A 20,950-nucleotide genomic window follows, 5' to 3' on the forward strand; every position below is an offset into this window, starting at 1 on the left:
ATACAGTATAACATTACATACGTCTTTAAAAAAAACAACAAGGGATTCATTTTAAGCTTGTGGGATGAAGCACTAAGGCCTCTTCTCTGCCTGCTTGTTTGTGTAAATGGCTTCTGAATACACGCCGTAAAGGCAGGGAGGCAGATGCGGGATTCCGGCTGATAATGAAGTTAAATGTACTGGAGGATTTGAAAATGTCAGCAGGGATTGGAGGACGGGCCACAGGGGAGGTGGAGCCCTCTCTCCCGGCTCCAGGGGGGAATTCCACGGCATTAGCCAGCATCAGCCTCACCCCGGCTAGCATCACCGGCTACTGTTCCAGGGAAGATTCATTTTCCTCGGGCTCAGGACTGCAGTGCAGCCAACCGACGACAAGTTCACTTCAACAAATCAGGCGACCGGCAGAATTTCAGCCGGCAGTACTGAGAGAGAACAACCTCCCCGGGGAATCAATAGTGCAGAATATCGCTGAAAGGAACTACAGAACTCTGTATTTTTAATTTATCTTCTCTTGGATGCAAATTTACATTTTTAATGTCACTTCTCTGCTCAACCGCTCCGCTGTTACCCGTGTCTGAGGCTTGACAGCCAGCTTTGTTTTTCCTAGAGTGTCTCTCTAATTGACAGGCGCTGCAGCTGAGAGTCAGACACGGTGGGCCTCAGCTATTTTAGTCCTTTTGTCTTGATTCACTGGATAACCTTGCCCTTTCTATTTGGAGGGGTAGCTTACTGGCCCTTCTCCAGCAACTCACTGGCTAATTCAGACTATAATTTCATTATCTAGACCACACCATTGGCTTACCCTCCCTCTTCAGCCTTCCAGAGCTTAAGTGAATTAAGACCAATTCTCAAGAATGATGACTCTCAAACATGCAGTGGTATTCTGTCATGTGAAATAATATTTAAGTTGACATAGTCAACAGCAATGCAGAACTTGTCATATTCATTCCAAGTTAATGTCTGTGTCATTTAAGCCTCGTACTGAACATATGCACATTGATTTGTCCTCTTGAAGTCACCACTGCAAATACAGTATAACAAATCGGAAAGGGGACAAAGTCTGTGTACAAATGGCCATGTGCGAAACCCCAATTGGGAAAAACAGAACCATGAAATGTTTTTGGTGCCCCCCCCCCCCAAGCCCCCATTACAGTACATACATGGGAACGTAACCGTGTGCACACAGTCAACCGAGCGCCTGCAGTCCCTGCGCCAAACAACAGCTGTTTGGAGTTACATAACGGGGAAGAAGCCCTGAAGGTGTGTCCTTCATCAGAGTGGAAGGCTGTCAATCGCTGCTCTCCAGAGCCGTGATTCGCTGAATGTCAGGAATGTGCTCACTGAGACCTGCAGCCTAGGGTAAAGTAATGAATGCACAATGCAATGCCCCAAATTCATCTGCACCCCTGTGACTGCCAGAGCACCTGCAGGGTCACGGCAGGACTGCTCGGATTGGACACAGGTGACCCCTGACCCCCGAGACGCTTACATTAACATACATCGACAGCCAGCCCAAAACTGTTCACTGCATCCTGGCCGGGCCTTATGCATAGCCATTCAATTAGGGCAGAGAAAAATCATTTCCATGGAAAAAATAGGATTTAACGTCAAAAATTAAAATAGGTGGAAGGAAAGGACATTAACACGGAGCTCGTGGATTGAGCCCAAGAGACTAACTGACACTAATGCTGAAATTTAAATTTTAGGAAATTGAATGTCATAATCTCCAGACCTCTCATAAATTAGTGTTTGATTAATATGTAAAATTATACAAAGTCTGAGATTAAATATTCAATTAAATCTCTTCCCATACCCAGCAATACTGTAGGCATTTTCAAGAAATCTGTTGCAGGAAAGCTCACAGTGACACACACTCAAAAACTAGCAGAGCTGTTTCCTACAGGAATTGAAAAAAAGCCATAAAAGACTTCTACTGCAGTATGGAACAGATTTGTCACCAAGAAACAGGGGCATGTTATGTACCGGCGTCGAAAAGGAACGCATACAAAATTTTAAAAACAGAAAGCAGATCAGATATACTGCGCTGTAATGCGGTTTCAGATCAGACTGAGACACTGAAATGAGTAACCCGGAGTGGGAAGGCGTGGTCGTGCCTGAAGTCCTCGGGCTAGGCGTGTGGCTCTGTCGGTGGAGTCAGAGGGAGTGGCGAGTCCGGGGGGGGGGCTGATGGGGGGGGTACGGGCGCTGGCGGTGCTGCAGTGCTCTAGCGTCGATCTCTGACACGCCCGTGGCCACTGCACACGGACACACGAGCGCACACACGAGCACGCAGACGACGGGGCGCAAACGCACTCTCGCTCTCCCTCGACTGCAGGAGCCTGGCATCTGGACCTGACCGAAATAACCTGCTGCTGCAGGGGGGCTCTTACATCACGGAGAGACGGGTCGCCTGTCCGTCTGTTCCGTGCTTTTACAGTGGTGGCACAGAGATAGGTAAATCTGCAGTCTGATGGGACATCTGGGGGAATGAGATGGTCTTCACAGACACACACGCACCCACTGCCAGCCCACCTTAAATACATTCCATGTATTTAAAATGCCATCGTTTCTGCACACTGATCTACGGCAAAAAATTACAATTCACAGCTCGGGATGGCATCACTTAACCAATCAACAAACCGATAACGCAAGGTCCCTGTGTCATCCTCTTAAAGAACATAGTCCCCTGTTCTACAGCACAAAGCGAATTTATTGTCACATTTTTCCAGTACAGCATGTGTGAGGAGTCCCAGTCCCCCACTTGTACAATGAATAGAGATTCGACCTCTGCTCCTCACCTCTTACCCACGCTCTCCATTACCGAGTCCCACCTGGGGCCATTCTCATGCTAAACTGCCATGGGGGCGCTAACATCTGCCTGGAACCAGTGTGGATAGTGTAGTTCTGCGGCAGCCCCTGTGTTCCACCCTCCCAAGTGCCCAAAACCTAATGTCCGGTTCCTATTTCACATACCAAGTCTGTCGAATGATAAACTGGCGTCTTTTTCTGGACAGTGCAAGGTTCTTAATTTGGACCGATTCATTAAAAGTGGTTTTGTTTGTTACTGTACATGGTTTTCAGAGCTATATGGAAGCCAGTACAGTGTGTAACAGAAAGCATCCACTCATCCGATGCTCAGCAGCATTGCAGGCTAAGGCGCTCCCCCCAGCCCCTGATACGTGTGTGTGTGTATAATATACAGACCGAGGCTTTGTTCAAATCCTGAGTCCAGCCACAGGCACACTGTCACATTTATCTCCACCGCCATCAGCATTATCCTGAAACTACTGCCAGGGGACGGAGCTTACCGAGTCACACCACAGAACAAAGTGCTCATCTCTACCCCACAGGGAGTGCACACACAGATATACACACTCAGACACACAGACACAGACACACAAAGGGCTCTCAAAATGAGTCCTCTGTAGAGTGGCTAAAGCCATTTAGGTGTGCATCCTAATGACATAAAATACCAGCACTTTATATTTCACTCGCATCCTGCTAAAGCACTGCCTCTCAGACCGGGCTGAATGGGTCTAACCCAGGATGAAACAGTAGTTAATTAACTGTATATTAAAGAAGGCAAGAGGGTTCAAAAAACATATATATACCAGGGATCATCAAATCTGGCCCTTGAATCCAAATCCATCCATGGTATTTTTTTCTCCCTGGTTTTCGTTTCTTAACTTAGCAATTACTGCTCCTGATTGGCCAGACTGTCTCCAAAATTGACTCCCAGGTGATGGGAGGGTGGAAAACCAGCAGTTATTGGCCCTCAAGGACTGTCATTTGATGATCCCTGGCCTATACCACCATTTCCGCATTCATTTTTTCCCAAAGAGAGTAGAGTGGATTTGGCAAATGGCTGGAATTAACAGTAACACCGGTGACTCAGAGTTCGCTTGCCCACTCTCTGTGTTTGTCATTGTTTACAGTGAGTGTGTCCCTGGAGAGGCGACAGTGTGAAGCAAGTGGTGTAAACCAGGTTATCTCAGTTCCACTAAAAAATGACCACTGGCCTGTTCTATGACTAAATATGATGAGAGTTCTGTTTATTTCCCATATGGTCCTAATACACTGATGATATTTGGGGCACCAGCTGCTATTTACAAGACATTCACTTGTTTTCTGGAGATATGAGGCCCCCAGTGCACACTGGGTAAATGTTTCTCTCTATGCTGACTTGAAAAAAGAGGCTGCTATGCAATTTTTGGATGGACTTTGAATTTGGTCCTTATCACAGCTTCTTTGCGCACAGACCCACACACCCAGGAACACAAGTGTCCATGTCTATTGCGGCTATCACTGTAGATACGTCAGTCACACAACACTTCAGGAAACGCCATTTCGTTATCGTGTCCCGGGGCGGTGCACACAGTCGCACGCCTCCCTCTAAACTTCCGACCCGGTCTTTACCAGCAGGAGAGTGCTGCAGAGCCAAAAACCGGGCCAGAGGATTACCACCCATTGTGCGGGGTCACAATGCCTACGGCTGGAGAGAAAAACGTTGGGGGGCGCGCGTTAAGCCTTCGGAGAAAAGGCGTTGATTGACACAGCGCATCACACCACTAGCCTTTTAATCCACGCAGCATGAGAACGCTCAGATAACACACAGCAGGAGAACGCTCAGATAACAAATTTGCACACACAGGGCAGGGCCGGTCAAAGCTATCGGCACAGCCGTGACTGAACGCATGACCACATCTGGGCAGAAATCTGCAGACGTTCGTCGTCGGTGTTGGTGTTCTCACCACATGGCTTGGTTATTGGCTGAGGACATCCAACTCTGCTATTCATTGGATGATTTCTTGCACCTCGGTAACCTGACACTGGAGATCCTGAGGAGCCTTAGCACAGACCTGTTTAACAGGAAGCCTTATTGTTGGACTCCTGAAAGCCATATGGCTTTCTTTAACCGATCCCAGGTCAAAGACACATTTTAATTTAAAGTAAAGGATAGGGCTTGTCTCAATTTCCACTAAGTAGGCTAAAGTAGAGATACCATTTAGATTACACTTCAAGAACTTTAGCGAGGATTAAATAACCTGCCACTCAAAAAGTGAACAGCTCTTTAAAAAGGGACTACAAAATCGTGTCCCTCTTTTGTAATTGGCTGGTTTGGACCAAAGATTTCAGGATTCATTTTTTCATACATACGAATACTGTAAACAGCCAGGTATTCTATAAGATTCTCAGGGGAGGGTTTGTCAAATAAAACAGCTGTAGTTTACCAACCAAATAGACAAAGGATTTTTTTTTTAAAGAATTCTTCATGAAACAAAAACAAGTTACAGAAGTTATGCTTTCAAGAGGATATGTTTTAGGAAAATATACAACCAGGGGAATGGTGTATCAAAGATGAACTAGACACATGGAAAACCCCACACGGTGCTTTTGTCTACAACATGAAAGCACAGCACATTTTGAGATCGCGCGAAAACACATTCAGATTCAGAAAGAGAATTCATCTGCTAACATCAGTTGCACATGTCAAGCATCAGTGGTTATGGTAAATAACGTTCCCCAAGTGGGTGTTCTCTCAAGGTCAGCCCATGGTCTGTTTGCTATGGAGAGCCGGGTGGGGAGGAGAACTCCTTTACACCTGCTGAGCCCCGTTCTCTCCTTTCCTGATCTCCTGCCGTCCCCCACCACTCAAATTCAACCCCATGTTCCTCCCATTGAAGGTACTTTCCTATCACAAGGATATTTCCTTAACCAACCCCATTCCCACCGCTATGTCGCATCCAAGGTCAAGCAGCTTCTGAGAAAGAGCGTGGAACCATCTTAAGCTGTTTGTACCCAATTTGTACTAAGAAACAAGCATTGAGCATTGATAATCCATCTAAAGCATTCGCCCTTCCAGATCTCCCCAGTCAGCTGATATGCCTTCCCCCTCTATTCAGACAATGCACCAGTGCAATGCAGTCATGTTACGCCCGTGTCCCCGTAAACAACCGACCACGCTCCTGTTATCCGGAATTCTCCATCAACTCACCTCTACAAACAAGTCAATGTACAACCACAAACAGCCTCACAGTCCCATTCAGGCAAATTAGCCAGCGATTCCGAGCGTAAAAGCAAAAAGGATTTTAAAGAGCCACTTACTGGAGCTGGGAACTCTGCTCCCTCCTCCACTGCCATTTTCCCTGCAGTCAAGAGTGAAACCCGAGTATTCAATTAGCTAGCGCTGGGATTGGGAAGTGGAGAGGGACATTATGTCAGGACTAAAAATACCTGCCCGGGGTGGGGGAAAGTAAATATGAGTTCCGGTGCTAATGCGTCTCTCTCAAAAGAACAGGACCCTCTCTGCTACCCCATGCAAAATAAACGCAGTCCCCCTGTAAAATTACCCCACCAGAGCTAATGCTGCCGCCGCCCCAGTCCGTTCCCAGCAGTGCCCGGCTCAGGACCACTCCCCAACTCACCATATTTGTCGGCACTAGTCACTCAGGAGTGCTGGTAATCATGATATGCAGAGGGGAACCCGAAATAGCAGTGGAATCAGACGCTATGCGCTCTGCACAGGGCCCTGCCCGGCCTCCCAGCCCTGGAATCTGTGCTGCGCGAGGCTCATTGTCATCCTGCTTATCAGCTCTTTTCTCCACAATGCGGTCCGGAGCCAGCCGGGCTCTGTCAGGCCCCCGCTGCTATTAGGAACAAATCAGCCATGGCAGGGGCGCCACGCGCAAAAGCAACTGGCACAGCTTAGGCGGATTTGGGCGCATTTCCCCTGGTGTTAGCCGCGCCGCGGTGTTCTCCGCGGGTTCGCACCGCCGGCCCTGCTCTGCCCAGTCGCACCCCCGCCGGCGGCACTGATAGCGTATTTCGCTCGGTCACCCGCCCTGATTCATCTGATCGATGCGGTACAGTAACTCACTCTGACATTGGGACTGGTTTCAGGTTCCCCCCGTTACCGGCTGACCGTAATCGAGTCGTGTCGCCATATGCTTGCACTGTACATGGGCAAACCCTTATAGTACTCATCTCTGCTTTAATTTCCCATGGTGTATGTACAGCAGTCAAACCTGCAAATTAATACTAAACTGAACCTGTTCATCAAGGAGCCTTTTTTCACGCATTTTAAATATTCTTACACATGGGGACCCCCTTGCCCATTCTCAAGTGAACGGTAGGATTTGCTCTGAATTGTTTTAGGCTGTTCACTGGCTGTACACCTCTTGCTAATAGTGAAGTGATCAATAACTATACACATCATGGCAAGTCTACATGTAAAGAAAGTGTAAGCTATTACAGTTACACAAAATAAAACAGCAATGTGAAAATGCCTTGAGACAATCGATAGATGCCATGTAAAATCCTTGCTTCACAAAATTTTGTGATGGTCCCTTCGGAACTCTTACTAGCGTCACTCCTAATGGTTGTTGTCATTCATCATGATCTGATACATTTTTCATTTTCTGTCTGTCATGCCTCATGACATGTAACTGTGGGAGAAATTGAGCACTTCTGAGATTATAATGGAACATAATGAAGGAGGACACACAGTGGAGTATTCACTGTTTTGTTTTGTACAGTATTATGGGCTCCATAACAAATAATGTAACTATCAACTCAAAACCAAACATAATTGAATGGTGGGACTCTGAACGATTCTTATTGGATTCTTGTATGGCATATTATTCCTCTGAGGAGTTTATTGAAATTAAAATATTCGAATTGGATCGCTTGCTAACCAGTTAGCTTTGGCAATGGCATGCCTACATTACACTTGGCCAGGACTGATATGTAACTTCACTAAAGAAATAGAACAAATTAACTACGTATATGCTAATCGATAACCAAGGACCACTAACATGGAGTTAACTAAAAGTTACAATGAATTTAGATTCCCTTGTCCCATGCACGCAGTGTCTAGTGTTAATTCACCTCTAAGAGAGCTTATGTGAGTCCCGTCTGGCCATAATGTAAGAGTAAGTATCAGCATTGACATACACCACATTTTGCTGTGAACAGTATCACAGTTGTGTATCATTGTTTATCATTTTTATAAAAAGCATCTTAAATCTAGTTGTAATTACATTATTATTGTCTCCAAGTGTGCACAGAGAGCAACTTGATTTTCAGATGAACTGTAAATTGAAATTCTCAACCTCCTGTTTTATGTAGCACTGTTAATAAGTCATCACATTTTTCACTATGATGTTCAATATTCAGCACGGTTTTAAATGAACAACAGCTGTCACAGGGATGAAGAATATGACTGGAATATCTTGGATTTGCATTAGAGATGACAAAATGTTTTCTTCAAAGAGCGCGGGATGATCCAAAGATGCAGCCGGGCATGTTAGCGGGGTGGATCACTGGCTTTCTGATCTTTTCAGAAGTGCGGCGTAACCATAGCAATGGAACCCTTGAGCACAGAGGATGCAGGGCATGAAAATGGAGCACTGGATTCTAGAATCCAGTCTCAGACATCTCATCTTTGTGCCTCGGATCTAGAGTAGCATCAGTCATGAACATTTTCTAAAATATTAGACCGGGGTCTTGATGTCAGCTACACTGAACAATAATAAATAATTATGAAATTCATTGTACATAGAATAAAAGATTATCCAAAAGTTCAAAGTAGCTCCATATCTGTATAATATTTAAGTGAAAATAGGGTACCATTGCGCACTATGAAATAAAAATAAATATAGTATAGTATAGTAAAGTATAGTTTATAGGCATCCTTTTCAAATCTCTTTCAAATAATTTATACAAATTACAAAATTTGTCTTAATTACTTAATTATGTCAAAAATAAACATCACATGTTACAGATTTTAAATATACAGTTTTACAAACTAATAATATTGACATAACATATTATACACTATATTATATAGCATGTTAACTCTCTGCAGATATTTCAGATAACTTCTACTGACATGTTGTGACCAAGGGGATGTGTATTGCCATCAATAAATTGACAACTTTGGATGGAAACTCAATACCTATCAGAGGAACCAATTGACACTGAGGTCAACAGTAGCTCTTGCCGCAGTCATTAAGTCATAAAGTTTAAAAGAAAACAGACTGGAAATGATGGATCAAAAACAGATGTGGTCACAGTAGGAGTGCCTCTGTGTACTATATATACTGTATCTTGCATTAGCACTGGTTTTTAGTTACGTGACCTATTACCTGGAAGTGAATCGTCCCCATCCCATTGCGCCTCGTGGCCAGCGCCTCCCAGGGCAGCGTAGTAATTGGCCCAGGGAGGGTGCGTTTCAGTCACAGGGTTGTGCCCGATTCGCCAAGCAAGAGCGACTCCTCTGGCCGGTCGAGCACGTGCTGGCTGTCTGCTGCGAGAAGGGTATTTCTCTGACGCGATGACAGCCCAGTGTAACTGGCGGACTGTGGAGTGATAAAGTATGCCAGCTGGCAGAATGCATTTCGGAGAATGCACACTTGTCTGCCCTGCACTCTCCAGTACTTATGTTGCAGAATTTCACAGTGATGGACATGGTATGTACTGTATCAGGCATTCTAAATTAGGAAAAAGACTAATTGGGTGTCAGAAAAATGTTTGAAAAACACGGAAAGGCTTCAAAAAACATAAGCATGTTCTGTATAGTCTGTATGCTTTCACACACTTCCCTTGGCTGCCAGTCCATGTTTTTCTTGGTTAAAGAGAACACACAACCACACACAGCCACACACACACACACACACACACACACACACACACACACACATACCCTTCTCAGCAGTAGAGCATACAAGAACATAATTGCTGACCTGGTGATTTTTTAATATGAGATAAAGCATCTTACATCCTGGACCGGGACAATCCTCACATAAATCAAACACGGAAATTGAATATTAAAAAAAACCCACTCAATCAAGTCAATATATCTACTTAAAATTTCCAGTGCACATCCCCCCCGGTGAGCAGTTCAGCATATTAGCCATGAACAGATTGAACCGTACATGTGAAATAACGGCACGGGCCTCAGCCAAACTCATTTTCCACATGGCCGGAGAGAGCTGAGCAAGCATGTGGGCGGGCGGGTGGGAGCGACCCTCCACAATCTGGGAGCGATGGCTGCCGGTCAATCCCTGCTCCCCCGGCCCCATCTGCTGTGTGCACTGTACGCCGGCCGTGACTGAGGCCGTCAGTACCAGCCAACCTGCCTTTTAAAGGGAATTCTCACTGAACCTACCGGACCTATGTCTTCTTCTGGGTCTTCTGTGTTTGTTTTTGTTTTCGAGCTAGCTAGGGAGCGTACTGTATGTTGCACTTGCCCCGGATTAGACCGGAGCTGGTCTTTTTGCTGTTGTTCCCCTCGTGGCTGTATGTTGCGCTGGCGGTTCAGCTGCCCTGTGGGCTTCGTCATTTGAAATATGCACCATTTTGGTTTCAAAATAACTCCCCGTGAGGACTGCTGTGTGGGGCAGAGGGTCATTAATTCAGCCAATCAATTGCTTGGCTTCAGTGGAGAACCGATGCACTGAACCTTGGCCATCTTTCTCTCTGCTGACTCTCTAACACACAGACTGCAACAATAGACAAAACAGACCAACTCTCTGTTTTACTTTCTCACTGTACTCTACCAAGGTTTTTGGTTTTTAAAATGGCTGCAAGTCTTTAGTCAATCATTAAAATCAATTTGTTGTGATTCCCTATGCTGTATTCATTTTAACTGCCAGGGTGATGTCGTGGGTAAGAGAGAGAAAAAATAGTGCGGTGTTTTATGGTATGACCCACAGTATTATCATTGCCTATTATTTTAAGCTTTTATGTTCTTGATGTGGTTCAGTTCTCTGCTGGGACAGCCTGCGCATTTACAGGGCACAGAGTGTGTCTGGTGTGCAGTGGAACCCACAGGACTGCTGAGCACAGAGAAATGGGGAAGTGAGCCTGTAAGGAAGGCAAAGGAGGGGGGTGAAGTCAAATCAGTGGTCTCACATCAGGCCCTAGTGGAGAGAAATTAACAACAGTGTCACCAGGCCTTTCCATTCTGTGGCACTGTAGTCTGATGCACGGTGCATATAAACCCTGGTATTTCCTCTCCCATGTTGTTAGCCGCCGCAGCCTCTGATGCTAAAGTGGAGCAGCACGCGAATATTCCCCCTGCGTGCATGCATGGGTCACACAGTGCATGTGATTGGCTCATGCCTCTGTTCTAGCCCCTTCCTGCCAGCCAATCATGCCGTTGTTTCCGTCTTAACGTGGCAGTATAGGCGATAGAATGCCATTTTAAAACACATTCACTAAAAATGGTGTGTTCAATTTCCCGCAGTAATAGATACGCGATACAGTCTGAACACGGGGGGTGTTTGCTTTCAGACACAGATAATGTCGTAGTAAGACCACAGCAGATCACTCTGGAAAACTACAGATACAGTCAAGGTATTGGATTTTTTTTTACATACTACTGCATCAGTGAGTACATCTACAGTATGATTCATGCCTTTCTCAAAAAAATAATGAATAAAACCGTAATGAGTCATCTCCCAATATCAGATTTACCTGCCGAGGATTTGGGCGAGTACAAAAGGAAAAATACCAAGTCAATTTCAGCATGTATCCCCATAAAACAATAAAGCTAATTCATATTGCATTTGCTAAAAATGAAGTTTTCACCCACCCTCGCAAGCATCAGAGTTGTCAGAGAGCATAAGTGAGTTTGAGGTGTAAAGTAAAATGGGACTGTTTTCATCAGTGCTGTGCGGAACTCCGGACGATCCCCCTCCACTACACCCCCTCCCATCCCTCCACAATGCAGATGGGGCTTCTGGAACAGAACAGAGAGCGAGAGAGCTCTCCTGAGCCCCCAGTGCTGCCTCTGACTGCTGTCACACGCTGTTCAAAGCCAGGACTGCAAATTAGTTTGGGGGACCTTCTCATTTAGATGAGGGCAGGAGGGGGTAGTCAGTGGGATTTGAAACAAAGATGAGGAATACACAATAGTATTTCTCATACCGCTTCCGTGATAATTATTACCTCTTCTTATATCATTGCTCCTATAACTACTGTCAACAGGGTCTTGGTGTCATTCCCTCATCTACAGGTATCTGATGAAAATATAACCTCATCACTTCACCAGCTTCAATGCTGGAAACTGCATCACAGCCATCTTGAGTCATTTTCACAGCTGTAGTTTTTAGAAACCAGGAGTCTCACTGTGTGAAGACAACATGTTCCTCTAGTCGAACAGCTCTACCTTATACCCATATAGTGAAAAGCAATATGGCTACATGGCGAAATATCCTTTGTTGCATTTTTCCACTAATATAACAAAGAGCAATCTAAGGCTTTGTTAAGACCAGCAGCATTTTACTGATGCAAATCCAATACTTTCAATATATTTGATACATATCTGATTTAAAAAAAACTCTAAGCTGCTAATAATAGTAAATGTTCTGATTCATATCCAATACCTAGCCATGAAACCTGTGTCTTACTAGTCAGGAGATACAGTATTGACTGATGTTGTCATTTCATGTAGCTTGTCGAAGCACATGAATCCAGACTGGCCCCTCATGAAGTTATTGTGTGGACAGTCACCCGGATTTGAAAAGCAAATCCAATTTGAGCATTAGGGTCGGCTGTCTAAACAAAGCCTAACGGATAAACTGAGCCCACCCTTTGAATGAATGAAGATGCATCATTGTAAACCATTTAGTTCACTATAATGAAGGGGGTCTGACAGCCAAATCAAGAGCTGAGTACTGTTTTCTCGCTGCTCTGAAGGCATGCAATTATCAGCATTGCATTCAGACCCAGCACCGCTTTGTTTGCTAGCCTCAACAAACTGCCGCTGTGCTCCTGTCTCGCAGTATTCTCTCGGCTGTGTGTTCACAGAGATACAGACCATGGCTTTCCCCCCCATAGACATGCATATTTAACTAGACAGGCCAGCACGTCTTTAGCCAGCGTATGCTTGTGAAGCCCTGGAAGTAAGCCTGTGCAGCTCCCATGAAAGTGAATGGGGAATATCAGACTTTTGAAGGCAAAATAAATCCACGCGATGGCATTTTAAAACTTGATTAACGATCATCACGTTTCATACGACAAACAAATTGTGAAAACATGTAATATGTAATGAAATATTGACATTTTAATCAATATTTTCCCACAACTGGGATTGGATGTGCTCTGGGTTGCCAGATGCAAATGGGATTTTATTCCCCCATTAAATGAGCGCTTTGTGGAACGGGGGGTTGGGGTCCAGGTGCGGCTGAATTGGGCTGTCTCCAGAGCCCACATCTGCTGAACAGCGTGAGCCCCATCTATAGCCAGCATCGATACCCTTCCGTCTCCCTAGACCGTAATGGCTGCTGACAGGGCAGGATGAGGAGCCACAAATAAGCCCGTCCGCTGAGAATTCCACCAAGGTTTTGACTGCAGGGAAGGGCAACGAATATTGCAGACAGAAACTACCTTATTTGTATATTCTTCTTCTGCTACTGTTGCTTATCTGGAGCACACAGCTAAAGACTTGAAGTCGGAATGTTGGTAATAAAATCGTGGATCCTAGGTGTCTGATGTTCTTTTCTTCTTTCATATAATTGCTATGAAAATTATAGTGTGCGTTTATTTCGCTACTTTATATCTGGAGCACACAAGCGCATGCATTACGGATGCGAGCCTAGGTATAATCTCAGAGGATCAAACTGGCCTCTGTGTTACAACAAAAGAAGCGCAATCATGAATGTCACTCTGAGCCACCCTTTATCGCAAAGCAATAAGCTTGAGGATCAAGTTTAATTAAATGTATAATATGCATATACACTCAGTGAGCCTTTATTAGCTATTTATTAGCTACTTACTTTTTAGATTTATTTAGTCTTCTGCTGCTGTAGCCTATCCTCATACCACTGTTGTAATGTGTGGTTATTTGAGTTACTGTCACCTTCCTGTCAGCCTTAACCAGTTTGGCCATTCTCTTCTCACTAATAATGCATTTCTGCCCACAGAACTGCTGCTCACTGGATGTTTTTTGTCTTTCGCACCATTCTCTGCAAACTCTAGAGACTGTTTTGCGCCAAATCCCAGGAGATCAGCAGTCTGGCACCAACAATCAGTCCACGGTCAAAATCTCTTCGATCATATTTCTTCCCAATTCTGACATTTGGTCTGAAAAACAGCTGAACCTCTTGACCATGTCTGCATGCATTTATGCATTTAGTTGCTGCCACATGATTGGCTGATTAAATATTTGCCTTAATGGGGTGTCTCGGTGGTGCAGCCTGCAGAGCACTGACCGCATGCTCATTGCGAGCCGCGACGTCAACGGTTCGAATCCGACCATCTGACAATTTGTTGCATGTCTTTCCCTCTCTCTCGCCCCCATTCTACCTGTCTCTATATGCTGTCCAATAGAGCTGAAAAAGGCCTAAAAAATATCTTTAAAATATATATATATTTGCCTTAACCAACTGGTGTCCAAGTCTACTTAATAAAGTGATTACTATGTGTACATGCACATAAATCATATTTTACACAACATATCAGAAAAGCCATAATGCTGCTGTACTTATGTGAAAATGTGAACTATGATATAATGAGACAGAATGGAAAAAGTAAAAGAAAATGTCAAAATACTGCAGTGTCTGTAGCACCCTAATTAAATGTCTAGCAACTAAAAGCTCCAGAACCCTACATGGCTTAATGTTTGGTTATATGACAGATTATTATCCCTGGGTAGCTGTGCCTTCAAAAGTTCTCCTGACCATGGATTCCACCCCAACTTATTAAATTGTTTACAGATTCTCACATTAATTTCCGGGGACTTAATGCTGGCAAAAGGCCACACAAGCTCATTACTGAAGCATTTAAAGACTTCCATTTCTGCTGCAGGATTAATGTTGGCGGTCGTTTTGCATTAAAATTGAATTTTTGTTTTGCCATTACTCTCAGATGAGATTTTCTTTGCTCAAAGCTTACAACTTTTAACCTTATTGTCATAGTCATCCTTTTTCAATGAACACTGGGGTTCCCAAAATGGAAATATCTCTGGGGCAGCTGTCGGCCTAACAGTGCCTCCCAGAAAAGTGATGAATAAAACAAGAAGTTGTTTTCTCCACTGGTTGACTTCAGTACTTTGCTTAAATATTCTTATTATTTAGTTGAAATGTATTAAATATGAAATGAAAGCCAGAAATAAGCTTAAAAGGTCAGACAACCTCATTAGTCTTTTATTAGACATTAGTCTTTTCCACAGAATATAAATAAAGTCTGAGGTAGAGAGCCAGACTATCTGCACAGGCACATTTTCAACATTGTTAGAAGTTTGTTGTTTGTTTGTTGTTGTGAGTAGAGAAAGATTCAATGTCACTCCAGTAAATCTGAATGCTGACAAGACGATACTGCTTATTCACTAATAACAGCCCAAAAGCTCAGGATCAGAACAAAAGAGCTTCCGTAGCATAATTTGTTCCATTACAGATCAATATTACATTCAAATAATGTTGCAAAATAAATTACAACAGCATTTGATTTTGAGTTGATTTCAGATGTTGAACATTTTCTTTAACTTTTCTTTAAACTGGTAAGAGTCTGCTGCTGGTAGTGTTTCAATGAGATGAAGAATGGAGTCTAAGGAGGAATGCTGTTAAACTCTTATGAAGGCACTTCATCTGACGTGTGTGAGTAAATACATATGGATAACACATAACCTATGTTGCCCAAAATTGGGGAAATCTACTATGCAAAATGAAATTAATAATAATGTATTCATTCCCCCAGACCTATTCTTGAGTTCTTAATTAAATGCCCTTTTCCAATTCTACCCTGACTTGCATTCTGTCCTTAAATCTTGCTGACCCGTTATGACCTGGCTGACTTAAGGATTATCCCGATCAATAAAGCTTTCACGTAATTTACTCGTTTTGGTGGAAGCTCCTTCAAGCCAGATGATTGGCTGGGCCATCTGTCGTCTACCAATGCAAGCAACCCCATTGTCTCACAAAAACAAGACAAAATGAATCTGCAACCCTTGTTTCTGCAACCCTATCAAAGGTCCTGTAGTCACAGAAAATGGCACTGTATTGTTTCTACTCATTTGGCGAATGATTACCATGATCATCACATTCATTGGGCTAAATTCAATGGCACTGACCCTTAATTTTGTTTGGATCAATGGGCTTATTTAAACGTTAACACATTGCTTTCATTAGCTTTCCATTTTCTGCCACAAGTCTATGTTATCAGCATATGTATTGCAAGCGTGTTTTATTGAAAACACAATAATGAATCAATTGCCTGTCAAAAACAACTACAAGTGTTCCAAACGCAGTCCCAAGGAGCACACAGATGGAAGTCTTACGGTTCAATTCCTGATTCTGTTTTCAATCAGGAGTTCCAGATTTCACAGTACACTAACCACAAGTCCAACAACATACTCTTCAACCACAGATTTCAACCAAAAACAGAACAATAACAGATGGATACAAAACAAAATAGGGTTTTAACAATTGGAGGTATGAATTCAGACACAGTGGATTGTATCGGATTGTTAAACTGTTGAAAACGACTCTTACCGACAATGTAGTGAGCATACACAGTTCAGCATGAGCCAGCGGTCTGACAATAAGTACTTATGTCTATAATTTAGAGACTGAATAGGAACCAGATTTTATCTGCTGCATTGCACACATGCTAACTGCATGACAGAGGGCACATGTTGGTGCCAATGTATGACCACTTGACCACAAATGGTAAATAGCCTTGTTTTAGGAATCTAAAAGTACAGGTATGAGCAGTTTGAATTCACACTAAATGTTGTCCAGCGCAAGTGGACTTATATGGTGACAACACAGCCAAGCAGCTTTGCATGCTTTGTACTTTTCCAAATGGCAGTTTCCAAGTGTTTCCAACCAGTTGGTGAGGCTAGTAACTGAAACAGGGACAGCAGCAGGTTTGTAAAAAGGCTACACGCAGGCTAAAAATGACACCATGACAAGGACTGTTCTTCTGTCCTGAACAGACTGGTCCTTCCCCGCTGCTCCATCTGTTTTCTAGAAGGTCTTGGAAAACATGAGACATCGGGACAGCCTGTTATGCACTAAAACAGTAAAATCTTTGGGTTTATTTGGACATTTGAGAGCAGGGGCTGAAAAAAGACCATGTTGATTGTTGCCCTCAGCAAAAATAGAAACCCTAAAGGAGACCCTACCATAGTTTACCTTCATGAACTGTATGAACTTCAGCTTAGGAGTCTCATTTCAGAGAGAGCAGCTTTACACAGTGGTACCTACAGTATAATCGTCAGTATCATGTAAAAACTCACCTCAGCTTTTAAAAGGCATACAGGAAATGTGACAGTGTGATACATGAGTTTTGAATGGCTCAGACATTAGGAAGAACCTAAAACCATGTCCTACACACTCACAGCAGTGCCATGTTACATGTTGAAAGGTCAAATGGTCATGGACATATTTTTGGTATAAATTACATGATGTCTGAATACTGTACGGGTGCGTGTGCACATGAGGATGTGTACAGTAGAATATACATACAGACTTTTTATAGCTCCAGATAAGAAACTATGCAGAGACGGGTGCTGGATGACTTATTTCTGTGCCACAGTACAGTCAAATAAGTGTACTGTATGTGGACATTTCTTTGAAGGTATCTGGAGGCAAGGCAATCACAGGCCGGATATGAAAGCTGGAGACGGCAAGCCAGCCTTCTCATTATAGATAAGTTCACAGCACTGTCAGTGAGGGCAGTCTATAATGACACCAACCCTGGTGTCTGGTCCTGACCCTTTTGGCAAACCACCTGCCAGCTATTTGTAGTGACGCACAAAGCTATTTCTCTCATGGGTCACAGTTTACAGTAAGGTTCCATGAATTGGCATGAACTAATGTCGTTGTTAAATAAGTACTACGGAGAAGTTAATCTGTACAGCTCTGTTAATGTATTTGTACATCATTCATTCATATTAACAACTACATTAGTTATTGCCAATAACAGTAAGTTAATGTATTTCTTAATGGTTAACAAATTATAAGTTAAACCTATGGTTTGCTAATGTATAAATATTAATGTACAAATACGTGAGCATTAACTAATGAAAGGGTAATTTCATGCTTAATTAATGTAATCTATTTGTCAATCCTTTATTCATGTTAACAACAACAATAGTTAATGCTATTTCCTGAACCTTATTGTAAAGTGTGACCCTCTCGTGTCCCTGGACAGTGAAGAGCAAAAGCAAACCTGGCTCTCACACTTCAGCTGCACCACCACTAAAAAAACACCTACTGCCATTAGCCCCTGTAATCCACTCAGCCCCAAAAGTGCCTTTATGCCAGTAAGATACCTGAGACAAAATCAATAGCAGACAAATGCACTCCTGTCCTTTGGCAGGTGTAGGAGGGGGAGAATCCGAGTGACGTATGGGGTATCAGCCATGGGGATGAAAATAAATGCAGCTCCTATGATGCTGCATTACAATTGTGAAATGCAGACAACATATTACTCACTGTAAAAGCCTATAAACTGTAAACATGATCAAACTGTACACAGTAATTAGGGGGAAACTGCCCATTGGATGAAAAGCATTATCTGTTAATCTTTAAGACAAATCTACCTGTAGTAAAAGTATACATCAATGAATAAAGCTATTATCCAGCAAGCTAGAGTAATGTGTATCCTATTTCACAACAAGGAATGAGAGATCAGAACAACTATGAGAATTTCTGAGTAACTTGTGACCCCAAAAGGAGCCAAAGAAAAAGTCTGCAATCCGTTTATTTTGGTGCAGCTCAGTAGAGTTTAGGTCTTCATACAGTGTAAGGACCTGACAACACGCAATATACCACCGGTCAAATTATCGAGTACAAACCACGCAAACCTTGCACATTCTCAGGAAATAAAAACTCAACTCTTCCCCGTGACAGACAGTGCTAATCCCCCTAAGACCACCTTGCCTGAATGGCTGATGGGTTTTAGAGCAGTAAGAGTGGAGGAAAATTAGGCCAATATTGCTCTCTCTCCCTCGGTTTTCCCAGCTCAGCAGAACAAGCGGCCAAACCTGCTGATAATGTCCCGTCCCTCTGTGTGAGCGGAGGGGAGAAGCAGGGGATAAATCACCTCGCTCTCCCCATGAAAATCGAGCTGCGCATGAATCATCGTCACGGCTGGCCCGAGTGCGTCCGTTCCTCTCACACCTCTCACCTTCAGGACGTCCTCTGGAATCCTGGGAGCTTGGCGTCAGACAGGCGAACATGCTCGCCCCTGAGGTGCTGATTGGCTTAAATCAGTTGTGCTTTGATGGTCTGTTACAGTACCAGCGCATCCGTTACAGCCTGCTGCTAGATAACTTGATGCCTGCTGCACTAGGGGTTCCCAACCTTGGTCCACTGAGTTTGCAGGGTCTACTGGCGTTTTCACCTTACAATCAATTACAAATTCGGTCCGAGAAGCTTGGTGTGGTGAGTTATCTGTGTAATCAGTTACTGTAATTGAGAAATGAAGTGCTGAGCAACAGAAGTTCCTGTGGCTCTGTGGGATCAAAGTTGGACGACACCCTCCAAAGGTCTCTCTGCATCAACTGCAGCTGCAACAGTTAATCAGGTGAGCAGCTGGTTTATTAGGGTGCTGTTTCTCAAAGGAGGATTGCTCAGTTAACTGGATAACAGCAATGAGTAAAACCCCAAAATCTGCCAAATCTGGAACATGGACTGCAGTTAAAAAGTGCTGTTACCGGTTTATTTGTGTGTAGGCAGAAAAACTGTACTGAGTCAAACCTGAAACAGCACTTTTTACTTCAGTCCCTGTTCCAGATTTAGGAGGGTTCTGGGTTTTGCTCAGTGCTGATATCCAAATGACTCACGAATCCTGCTTCGTGATGCAGATGCCTGTACTTCTGCCTTCACAAGAAATAAACAGGCTCACAGTGTGGCAAAGGATAGCCACGATTCCACAGCTGTCTCCTAAGTATGCCGCAGATGTAGGAATCCTCAAACCCTGGGCTGTGTGGGGGAGTCGGTGCGGGGGAGAGGAGTGGAGGAGTACTGTTTATTCACAGCCCGACACTGCTGAGACAGGCTCAGGTAAACAGTGTAATCAAAGGCACAGAACAGAGCATTTAGCATTTAGCATCGTCGCTATGAGAGCATTGAGGAAGGAGCCCTCTGACATTTTTTCCATTTCAATAACAGGCAATTAAGGCGTTCTTGGCCTCGTGCGTACCTTGTGTATATCCACACAGAGCCAGAATTGAGTTGCTTAGCGCAGTTGCTAAGCAGACATCTGGGCACAGTGCAGTGGCTGAAGCTCATACGCAGTAATGGAAACAGACCCCTCTGCAGTCACTGACGAAGAGCTACAGCACGCTCTGTGTATCTCCTCTGAGATGTTTGCTTTGCGTTAACTCTCTCCCACCTCCGGCGTACAAGGACGCGTTCCAGTGTGTGGGTGGGGAACTCCTCCGCCCATTGCCGTTTGGACTGACGAATAAAGACCCCCTTAGCCTGAGCCAATCGTTGAGCTCCACTCCCTCCCTGTTATTCGCCGTGCAGGAGACAGATTTCTGATGCTCCTCTGCAAGCTTTGAAAGATCCATCATTCTATAATTCATCACAAAGGAGTGATTACCCACAATGCCTGGCTACATTGGCTGCAGTATCAGGCAGGCAGCTCGTCAGCTTATCGGGTGAGAGCTGCAGATCTCCACCCTGGGAATGCGCTATTGCAGTGGTAACAGGCGTTTTTCCTCATCTGAGCTTGAAAAAAAGGTTACAATCTTAGCAAGCACATCCCTTCACCCACATGACTGCATTCTCAGCATCCTCTGGGCTGTCAGGTTCCCCAAAACTGCAATTCACTGGCTTTATGAACAAATTCAGGTTATATATGCTGAAAATCACCTGTAATTATGGATAAATCATACTCTTGAGCTAACTGTCTGGTCAGAAAGCAATAATTGTTATGGACATACTGTACACAAAGCATCTGTTAGTTATTTTTAGTGATGTGCATGTATATA

The 20,950-nt window shown here is 43.9% G+C and overlaps 1 protein-coding gene across 15 annotated transcripts in view; it reads right to left on the minus strand.

The window, feature by feature from the left end:
* The window catches only part of ank3b (ankyrin 3b), a 137,717-nt gene that overhangs the window by 74,309 nt on the left and 42,458 nt on the right, over nucleotides 1–20,950 (minus strand). The window contains exon 1 of one of the 15 annotated variants that reach the window (XM_061226274.1): nucleotides 6,106–6,159. The exons of the other annotated variants lie outside the window; for them this stretch is intronic. Within the exon in view, the coding sequence (XP_061082258.1) occupies nucleotides 6,106–6,141 (36 nt within the window). The 5' untranslated portion in view covers nucleotides 6,142–6,159. Of the gene's footprint in view, nucleotides 1–6,105; nucleotides 6,160–20,950 lie in introns of those variants that run through there. 15 annotated transcript variants of the gene reach the window in all.

The sequence above is a fragment of the Conger conger genome, chromosome 2, assembly GCF_963514075.1.
Source record: "Conger conger chromosome 2, fConCon1.1, whole genome shotgun sequence".
Classification (NCBI taxonomy): domain Eukaryota; kingdom Metazoa; phylum Chordata; class Actinopteri; order Anguilliformes; family Congridae; genus Conger; species Conger conger.